The 11,217-nt window shown below is 33.8% G+C and overlaps 1 protein-coding gene across 1 annotated transcript; it reads left to right on the forward strand.

Annotated features, from left to right (window-relative positions):
• Window positions 1-541: 541 nt before the first annotated feature.
• Window positions 542-10,743, forward strand: LOC118730598 (natural killer cells antigen CD94). The gene is made up of 7 exons (XM_036458653.2): window positions 542-655; window positions 1,830-1,922; window positions 2,074-2,139; window positions 3,563-3,714; window positions 4,574-4,677; window positions 5,271-5,440; window positions 9,255-10,743. Exons 1-6 carry the CDS (start codon window positions 649-651, stop codon window positions 5,416-5,418), a joined length of 570 nt encoding a protein of 189 aa, XP_036314546.1. The 5' UTR covers window positions 542-648; the 3' UTR covers window positions 5,419-5,440; window positions 9,255-10,743.
• The last annotated feature ends 474 nt before the right edge of the window (window positions 10,744-11,217 follow it).

Here is an 11,217-nt window from a genome sequence, read left to right on the forward strand (position 1 = left end):
TCACCCCTAACTGCCTCACCAGTCACCCCTACCGGTCCTCCCTTGCCAGCCTACTTGCCCCTAACTGCCTTCTCCTGCTGGCCTGGTCACCCACAACTGCCCTCCCCTGCTGGCCATCTTGTGATGGCTATCTTGTGTCCACATGGGGATGGCCATCTTGTGTGTTGGACTATTACCTCTTTATTATAAAGGACACTCAGAAACAAATGTGCAAACATATTCCAAGTAATTGAATCTGTGTTCAAATCCAGTAAATTATAAATGTTTATCATTATTAAAAGAAGGAAATTCTTGTGACACTTTATTATACTAGGTAAATTTGCCTTTGGTGTGCCCATCTTTCCCCCCAATATTTTAAAAAGATGATCCCTGTTCAAACATTAAGAAAAAAGACACCTTTCACTTTTTTTTTTTTTTTTTTTTTTTCTTCTGATTGCCAAGGAATTTGCATTACACAGTGAAGTGAGAATTTCCTGTTCTGTGGTTTCCGGAACATCAAGCATATCACTAAAACACACCATTTTTTCTCTTCCTTTTGAGTTTCTTCATACACAACTTTCAGGTTCTTAGCCTTCAGCTCCAACACCATTCTTCCTAAACAAACAAACATCGTGGCTTCTCTGTGCCTACACTGGAAGAACATTTCTCATGGCAGGTATGTCGGCCTGACTCATAAATTTAAAAATAAATATAAACGGAAATAAACAGTATGTCGTGGGTGAAATACTGAAACAGTATTTCAGAAAATAATGTGGGAAATGTTAGGCCATTATGTAACTTAAAAATGATTTGTGAGGCTTTTCCAACAGGTTTAAAAAGTGTCTATTGGCAGGGAAAGCTCTAAATTCTAATTGAGAACTGAACTTACCAGGTTAACTTATGAGCCACGTTCTCTAGTATGAATAGAGAATACCAAGTATTTAGGATACAGTGCTTACAAGCGCTATTTTAAAATTTTGCGTTTGGGTTGTGACATGCAAACACCAACCAGATTGACAGTGTGACACAACGGTCTGTTGTTAATGACACCATTTTGGGAGTGTGCTGATGTTAACGTAGAATCTCCTAATGTTGAATTGTTGTCAGGAAAATGGTTATAAGCAAGGAATATGAGGTATTTAGTAATATAATGTTCTTGTAAAAATTGTTGCTTATGTATCATAATTCAATGTGATATAAACCCAGCTCCCCTCTTATTGACCATGCTTTGATCCATAATACTTCAATGTCTTTTCTTCCCTGTAAAAGCTCTACACATCTAGGAGCAGCTGACCTTTCTCAGAAGGACATGCTCCCAAGTGTGTTGTGACAATGACAGAATATATTAAATAAAGACTGGTCTAAGACAAACTTTCGTTTGATTTCTGACTTGGATACTTACTAGCTTTGATACCTTGAGAAAATAGCAATAATAATTAGTTCTAAATTTTTTCATCTACCTAGTGGGAATCATATCTTGTGATTTTTGCTAAGAAAATTAAAGTAGATGTTTGTTTTGTAAGCCCATAAAACAAAGCTTGGTGCCTGTTTCTTCTTACTCCAGATCGCTGGACTTCTTTGTCAAATTAAAAATAAATGTTGAATCCACTTTCTGAGAAAGAGCTGGTAAAGAAGAAAACATATGGATAACCTTCCTAAAGAATAAAGTACATCACATAAAATGTTTAATTTTGGGAGGAATTCTCAATGGAATGTCTTCATTTTTCAATGTTTCAGTTGGGTTTTCAAACTGAATAAATTTTTGTATTTTCTCTCTGGTGTCTGCATATCAGCAGTTTAGCTCCTGTGTTTGTTGTTCAACTCATCCCTCCACTTCCCTTTCTCTACAGTTTTTCAGCGCACACTATGGAGGTTGACTTCTGGGGTCTTAGGAGTAACGTGCCTTGTGCTGATGGCCACTTTAGGAATTTTGTTGAAAAATGGTAAGCTTTTATAGGCAAGTATATATAGCAGGAAAGATCAAGACTGAAATAAAGCCATTCAATAAGAAAGGTTTTGTTTTACTAATGTACGATATTGTGTTATTTTATAAACCTGTATTTAATTAAGTAAATTTCTAATTATTTCTTAAAGCATTTACTAAACAAAGTATTCTGCCAACATCATCTCCAGCACCCACCACCATGGAACCTCAGGAAGGTAGGTTCCATAATTTGGAAAATATTAGTTTTGATAGAGCATGAAATAGTTTCTAGTTTTTTCTCACACAGAAGTGTGATGGAATATTACACTTAGTAAAAGACAAGTTTGTCGACTAGAATAATCTCATTTCTTTGTTCTCTAATGTAAAAATTATTAAATTACATTGAGTGTACATCATTTATATATTTAAGTAATAAGAAAAATTTGGCCTGAAGGATGTGTTTTTCCTGTATGAATGCTAATGTTTAAATAACAAATAAAAAACAAATTATAGTACATATTACAGCTAATCCTTATTATCTGCCAGTGTTTGCTCATAACTTATATTTATATATATATCTTTACCTTTGCTTCATTTCTTACATGACTCAGAACATAGTGCAGAGATTTCTGCAAATCTGAGCCTACTTTTCCATTTTAAGCCAACTCAGTCCAATTTCTTTTAATGCATTTCCCCAAATTCTCTCCAAGTTGTTTCATCATCTTCTATGATCAAATGGTATTTTATTTATCTTTTTCTTCTTGAGGTATTTCCCAGCTTTATTGAGATATAATTGACATATAACAATGTGCTAGTATAAGTTTACAATATACAATGAGTTGATGCTGATATACTTATATATTATAACATGATGACCACTGTAGCACTAGCTAATACATCCATCATATCACATAATTGCATTTCTTTTTTGTCCTGAGGACATTGAAAATCTACCCTTTAGCAACTTATAAGTGTATAATGCAGTATTGTTAACTGTAATCCCAAGGTTATTCAGTAGACCCTCAGAACACTAATCTTCTAACTGGAAGTTTATTTTCAACTTCTCTCCATTTCTCCTCATGTAATGACCATTCTACTCTATAATTTGAGCACCATTCACTTGGCAAAGATTTGAGTCCATACCATGTATCATTATGTCTGTCTCTGAGGATAAAATGTTCATTGGTCTTCAAATTAATTGTTTTATCTTCAGTTTGAAAATAAAATATCTAAAATATATACCATAATTCTCCCAATGTACCATATTTATTCCTGGCTCAGAAAATATGCTAAAATGTCTTTCACTCTTAAATATCTCTTCCATCTAATTAATCCTATTCACACAGAAGTGCTCAACTTTGGGTCACTTCCTACACTCAGCTATAGGATGTTTTAACATACTGAATTTCTTATGTATATTTACCCCATCTAGCATTAATTATGATTAATAACAGATTGATAATTCTGATGCTATCTCTAGAATATAATGCCCATGATTCATTCACATGGCTCTCCTCTGAAGTAGTCTCTCAAAAAATATTTGTAGAAAAAAAATATTTGTAGAAAAATATAAAATAATTTTTGAATGAGAAAATAGTGCTTAAAAAATTGAGTCTCCAATGACATTAGTCAAGTTTTATTTAATTATTTTTCTTTCAGGCTCTGGCTGCTGTTTTTGCCAAGAGAAATGGATTGGGTACCAATGCAACTGTTACTTCATTTCCAATGAAAAAAAAACTTGGGCAGAAAGTAGGGATTTCTGTGCTTCTCAGAATTCCACTCTATTTCAGTTGAAAAACATGGATGAGCTGGCATGTATTTAATTCTTTTAAAAAAAAATTATATTGTCTTTGGCTTAGGATAACATATTGTCTAAGTAAGCTGATTACTTTGATTCAAGTCTTTTCAGATAGTAAATGGATGGTATTTTGACATAATAATGACTTACTACTTTTTTATTCCTTAGAACAATCATTATAAAACCAACACACAATTTCTCAAAAATTTATATTATATTATAGGAATAAAAGTTGAGATAGATGCCAGGTAAAATACAAGAGGCATTTTAGAGAGAAATCAAAGAAGAAATGAGTAATAGGTCATTATTTTTTATTTAAAAAAACAAGCAAGTTTGTAATTTTTAGTTTTTCTTAATTGAATATATATTTTTTTATAATTGTATAGCTGTTGCGATTATTTTGGAATATAAGGAGAAACAAATATGAGAGCATGATTATAATAGTTACCCAACTCTTAAGACAAGTGAAGGAGTTCTCCAGTTGCATGAGTAATCTGTGGGGAGACTAGGACAAAAAGGTTATGTCTGAAAAACTATTCCTCAAGATGCTTTTGATTTGGAATCCAACTTTATGATTGATCTTCTGTGAAGGAACTACGTTATTCCATGAAAATCTAACCCCTTTATAAAGTTTTCCTTTCATTCAAGAATTGAGATTTGTGATATTTTTTTCTTCATAAATGAATGGACCTCATATGTGAGAACATGATGAGACATGACCACACTTCCTGTACTAGACTTTTAAAATGATTTCAGTTAGATTGATTTAGAGTGGAGTCTGGATCTGATTCTGGACACTAACTTTCTTGAGAGGACTTTATTTGCAGAGTGGATTCAAATTAGATTAATAATTTGTCTCTCTTTTAAAGCAGCCGTTTATAAAATACCTTAGAAATTTTTATTGGATTGGACTCGCTTACTCTGACAAACATCACGCCTGGATGTGGGAGGATGGCTCTGCTTTTTCCAAAGATCTGTAAGTTTCTGACAGTCAAGACTTTCCTGTACTTTATGAGTTTATCCTTGGTACTCAGAGAAGATAAATTCCAGGGACAATGTAGCTAAAACAAACCTGTTTGGAGCATGAGAATACAGAAAAGATTAGATACAAGAGAACAACAGTTTTAGACTTGTATAGAACATCCACATAAATGCTCAAGTGACACAAGTTACTGTACTTTTGATCATAAAATAGGTTTTGACTTTTTCTTTTTATTATACCTTGATACCAGGACTTGTCTGAGCAGATAATTATCAACAACAGAAGAGATAAAAAGCTGCCCTCTCACACATAAACTGTCCAGGAAAAGCAGGATAGCTATTATTTTTTTTTTCTGGTAGTATCCAATATTCTCAGCATCCTCCCACGTTTTTATAATCGGAGCTTATTTTCTGTATGTATTTGTAATCTTGGAATAGTGCTTCCAGTCACAAACCTGGTATTATAGCATCATACAACAACACTTTTATGCTCTAATTTGTTTTCCTAGATTAAATTAGCAAATACATATTTTCAGATAGGAAATTTTCATTTCCTTTTTCTACGTAACATTTTATTTTTCATTACAGATTCCCATTAACGAAAGATTTATATCCAGGAAACTGCATAATGTTTAACGCACCCAAAACTGTTTTGAATGTTCCCTGCACAGATGAAAAATTTTATATCTGTGAACAACTGCTTAGGTGTTGCTTAGTGCAGAAGGGTGGGCAATGAAAGCCCAGCATTACTAAGAATGGTAAGTCTTCCTCTTACATCATTACTAATTATCTGTTTCTGAGATCTGTAAAATGCTTCATATTATATTTTATCATGCAATTTTATATATTTGAGAACATGCATTTTACAATTGATGAGATGCATGCATGTATACCTAAAATTACAAAACCTCAGGTAAATAATTTCATAAATATTTTGATTTAGTGCATATGATCAATATTGTCATGTATATATTCTGGTAAATTTTCTCTGCAGAAATTTAAATTAAACAACTTACACTGAATAATATACACCAACATTATTTCAGACCTTTGTGTGGAGTACCATATTGGGAATTCCCATCATCATCTCACGTTTCTGGTAGTTCTTTCTGGATACCTATACTTCTACATGAATGGACCTCATATGTGAGAACATGATGAGTTAATGAGTTAACATGAGTTAATGTAGAGTTGAAAGTGCATATAAGTTTCCTCAGATGTATCTTCCAGCTGCAGAGGGGTGCACATTTGTGTTTTCTCTCTCTTTTTAAAAAATATATATTTTATTGATATTTTTTTACAGAGAGGAAGAGTGAGGAATAGAGAGTTAGAAACATTGATGAGAGAGAAACATCAATCAGCTGCCTCCTGCACACCCCCCACTGGGGATGTACCCCCCCCAACCAAGGTACTTGCCCTTGACCGGAATCAAACCCGGGACCCTTCAATCTGCAGGCCGACACTCTATCCACCGAGCCAAACGGGTTTCAGCTGTGTTTTCTCTTGATGTTCCTGAGTTCTGTAAGATGATTTTAAGACTTTGGTCTAATATGTGATTCCTATTTGATTGCTTTCAGAATTTGCAAGGGTAAAGGGACTCCAAGTCCTGATCACATACATTGACAGTACCTCTTTCTTTACTTCATTCTTCCTTATCAATCAATAAAAGATTGCACATGCATTGAAGGTCTTAATCTCTAATCAATCCCAAGAACCTTTTCCTAAATGATATGTGTAAAATATGAACAATTCCCTTCTTTTTGTGGAAGAGGGAGTGAATGATTTTATAGAGGCATTTCTGAATGTGTCATAGAAGGGCTAGGAACACAATGAGGTCCAAGTCCTGAGATTTGGATGAGGTTTTTACAGTCTCACAGATTTCAGAATCCGATTTCCTTTCTTTTTGGTAATTGTTGTATACATTTTGGTTAAATGTCAAATTTATATTGACATTTCTATATATTTAATAGTTTTATATTTCAATTAAATAATAATAACAATTAAGAACTCAGATTGGTTTTCAATATACAATATAATGAACCAGGAAGAAGAAAGAATCTTTTATGTGTCATTATATAAATATAATAAGATTAAAAGTTGAACTCTTTACTTTCATGTATAAAGATTGACTTAGGAAAAATACATTTAAGTTATATTATGAAAAAACAACAACACAGGACAGGCTAAAACATTTTTCAAACATTTAACTGGAACTAAGCGAACATACATTGTACTTCCTGGATATTTTATGTTTTGGCTTTATTGTCCACACGATTTCCAAATAATACACAATAATTTCAATTTAAAACACAGTATAGATAAGATTATAATTAAATGAGTAATTTTCTCTTCCGACTCTCCCCTCTCCCTGTCCTCCTCCCATGAAGCAATTTCCTTTGGGATTCTTGTTTCTTTTGTTTGACTGTTTTCTTGCTTAGAGTGATTTTCTCTGCAATGAACCAAAGATGTTCCATTTTCACACTTTCTGTCCAGGATGAATGCTTTCAAAATTTGTCTCCACTGGGAGAGGAAAATTACTGTTGCCTCCCAATTATAGCTCTGAGTTTTTTCAGCTTCCATATAATTTCAGAGTATTCCAATGGAAAGTTCGGGATTGAATGGAGGATTCTAGTCATCCATGGCAGTGTGTCCCTCTCACAGCATGGTCCTCTTATATTAGTCATACACAGGCCTTGACCATGTGACCCATTTCATGTTTGACCTTATTCCTCCCACTCTTACCTGCATTCTGCTTTCCTTCATCCTGAAAGTCTCTTTATAATCTTTGGGATAGGTGAGACTTCTTTTACATAAAGGTCTTTCTACTAAGTATTTTTCTTCCCTCTGACATGGAATTTCTAATATATTCTCTGGGGATAGATGCTTTATTTTTTTCTTTTGTTCTTTTTTTTTTTTAATGGGATTGTGCACATGAGAGGATTTAGCTGAGTGACTATTTCAGTGTTAGACGTAAAACAAATAGGAGAGGGTGAGGAAATGTCTAAGAAACACACAAAAATATGGCAGTAGTCCATGTAGTCTTCCTTATTTTATTCTGAAACCCTAAATATGTAACCCCGAGTATATATAATACATGCTATGTGTGGGTTCATGGCAAATTATGAGGAGGTTAGGAACTTAACAATAGAACATGTTTATTACCTGGTATAATCTTTGGATCAGGAATTGGCCATGGCTTAGTTGTTTCCTTATCTGTGGTTTCATAAGCCTAGAACCAACGTCTTCACCAGCCTGTCTTCTCATCTGAAACGCAGAGTTCCATCCCAAGCTCCTTCGGGCTGTTGACATAATTTAGATCCTTGTGGTTGTGGGACTGAGGCCCTCAGCTCCCAGAGGCTATCCCTCTCTGTTGCCATTTTGAAAGTTGTGAGGAGTGAGGTGGTGTCTCATAGTGGCTTTATGGTTACCCCAATATATTTATTCTTAGTTACTCCATTAGTGACATCTAAATTTGCCCAATAAGGTTATTTTATAGTTGGGTTGGGACAGCTTTCTGCTTATCTCAAGATATTTGAGCACCAGTTTTTGCCTCTTGGTCATGGTAAGGACAGTGAACTAACCAACTAACTAACTATTTACAGTAAGTTTTTTTTTTAAAGTTCAAAAGTCTCAAGGGCCAATTTGTTTATTGATAACTTACAGTGGAGATAATTGGTTAGACATCCTGTTTCCATTAGATGACCTTATGCCTCAGCTCTCCAAAACCCAAATTTCACTACATAAATATTAGAACAAATGTTATCAGTTTTATCCAGAGAAAAATTATTTTTGTGTAAATAAACTTTGGGAAGTTTATTTCTGGATGTTTCTCTGTCCCCAACACATTTGAATACTCTTTCTCCTGCTGTATCAGACTATTTGCCATTATTAAAAGCATTATATAAGTATGCTCATGGGAGCCTTATCATTTCTCTTGGAAATATTTGGAATATTTACCCACACTTTACATTTTCATAATTTTGTAATTTTTTTCTCTTTACATCCTCAAAGCAATCTATAAAAAGTGAATTATGAATGTTTTTAGCTTTGTGGGCAAGTCTTCTGTTGAAACTACTCAACTCTGCCATTGCAGTGCAAAAAGAAAACATAGATAATATATAAATGTATGGTTTAGCTGTGTTACAAGGGAATTTTATTTAGAAAAATAAATGGTGGGATAAATTTGCTCCACAGACCATAGTTTGCAAATTCATGTCAAGGTGTGTGAAATGAGATTACACAGTCATCAACCCTACTCTCTACATTGCCTTATCCTTTCTTAGGTTACATAATAAGAGTTGTAAATGTACTTATAAATTGTACATTTCTCAAAGAGGTGTGTCTCATATTATCAGTCTTTGTTTATTATAAAGGTGAAAATCCACAAAGTATATATTATAGCCAAATGCTAGATGTTCACTTTCAGATTCACATGACTTTGTTTAAATTCCTTCCACATTGTCTCACAGTTGATATGTGTGACCAGTGAAAGACAGTGGAAATGATAGTATGCCACTTATGAGTCTAGTTCACAAAAGATAGTGTGGCTTCTTCCTTCTTTTTCTCTTTCAGGTCACTGGATATGGGAATGCCAGCCATCATATCAGGAGCAGCCTTGTTGAAAGGACCATATGACAAGGAGCTAAAACCTCTTTGTTGAACTGTACACTTGAAACATGTACGATTTTGTGAACCTAGGTTACCTCAATAAATTCAATTAAAAAAGAAATAAAGTCTATTTCTAGCAGCTATGTAATGAGCATGTTTTGCAAGCCAACTTTCCAGCTCTACTCAAGCATTCATATAACAAAGCCCCAACTATCTTGACAGTCACCTAATAAGAGAACCTGAGTCACATCCAAATTGTTCAAGAACTCCCAACCCGCAGAAACTTGTGTGATAGAATGTGTTTATTCTTTGAAGTTGCTATTTATTGGACTTAGTGGTAGACTCTCTCATAAAGACCTGTCTTAAAAAACAAACAAACAAAAGGAAACATACAAAAGCAAACAAAATATTATTGAAAGAAGTCAACAATTTCCCGAAGTTCATCCTCATAGAGGTTCCATGCCTCAAAATTTCCTTTATATAGTCATTACTCTTCATTTTGTTTTCAGTAAAGTTGACCCAGTTCCAGTATCCAAATTGGGCCCCAATTGCTTTACATCAAATCAATCATTTGTCTTACTCATCAGCCACAGTTATTTACATCAAGCCTAGTTGTCAAGAAGATGAAGATGAGCCCTTGGGGGTCCTTTATAAGAACACAAGGAAAATAAGATAGACTGAACATAACAGTTTATATTACATTGTTCTTATTATACAAATTTCAAAACTAGGCAAAAATAAACCACAGTTCACATTAGACATGAAGGCCATGTGATAAGTAAAGATGGTGGTAGTATATGGAAAGAGAAAGAAGAAGGAGGAAAGATCTTAGTAATCCTGGAAATTTTCTATTTATTTACATGGGTTTTAGTTGCATGGGTTTTGAATCTGATGGTTGTTAAACTTTATGTTTTTATTAATTTTTACTATATAAATTATATTTTATTCAAAAGGGTTAGAAGAGAGAATGTTTGTTGAATTTTTTTTTTGTCTTCAATAGGTTTTGATATGAGGCAGGTCTGATATCAATTTTTCACTTTTTAATAATCACAACTATCTATCTCCAAGCCTTACACAATCTTACTCAAACTTTAATTTTAGCATGAGTCCTTTTTCTTCATATCTTTCTGAGATGTATTTCCTTGCTCTATGACTCTATTCTATTCCAGAGTGGATTGGGGACAGATTCGAGCATTACCTCCTTTCTAGTGACACACAAATTTTAATCATTAGCTGGGGTCTCTGTGATTGTCAGAGTTCCAGTGTCTTTCAGCTACAGAGCAGAAATGAGTCGATATTTTCTCAAGCCAGGTATCACCATATCACCTTTGGGGGACATTGAAAAATACATCAAATTAAGATGAACACATTTTTTTGATGTTGTTCATTCTAGCCTAAGGATATTTTGTTCATTAGTTTTTAGAAAGAAAGGAAAAAGGGAGGGAGGGAGAAAGAGAAACATCAATGTGAGAGAGGCACATTCATTGATTGCCTCCTGCATGCGCTCCAACTGTCACCTGGGATCAAACTTGCAACCCAGACATGTTCCCTTGATCAGGAATCAAACCCTATGACCTTTTGGTGTGCAGGCTCACACTCTATTCACTGAGGTACACTGGCCAGGGTTAAGCTGAACACTTTTAATTTGATATTGAATGGACATTTGACCAAATTATCTGGTTACTACTTTTCTTTGAAATACTCATTATAAAACTGACATAACTGTCTTCAGAAATTATATGAATAACAAAATTAAAGTTTTTTGGAAAAATGTTATAAAACATGTATATTTACAAGAAATATCAATAAAAATAGGTCACTTATTAAATTTTAAGCTACAGATGCCTGTGTTTCTGTGAAAATGAAATGTTCTAAATCACAAATAAAATATATGTATTCAGCCCTAACTGGTTTGGCTCAGTGGATA

The sequence above is a fragment of the Pipistrellus kuhlii genome, unplaced genomic scaffold (genome assembly GCF_014108245.1).
Source record: "Pipistrellus kuhlii isolate mPipKuh1 unplaced genomic scaffold, mPipKuh1.p scaffold_m20_p_3, whole genome shotgun sequence".
Taxonomy (NCBI): Eukaryota; Metazoa; Chordata; class Mammalia; order Chiroptera; family Vespertilionidae; genus Pipistrellus; species Pipistrellus kuhlii.

Bases quoted from the DNA above. Each gene is read 5' to 3' on its own strand.
- LOC118730598 (XM_036458653.2), top strand. The intron at 3,715-4,573 runs GCATGTATTTAA...CTTTTAAAGCAG, and splicing joins TGAAAAACATGGATGAGCTG to CCGTTTATAAAATACCTTAG. The intron at 4,678-5,270 runs GTAAGTTTCTGA...TTTTCATTACAG, and splicing joins TCTGCTTTTTCCAAAGATCT to ATTCCCATTAACGAAAGATT.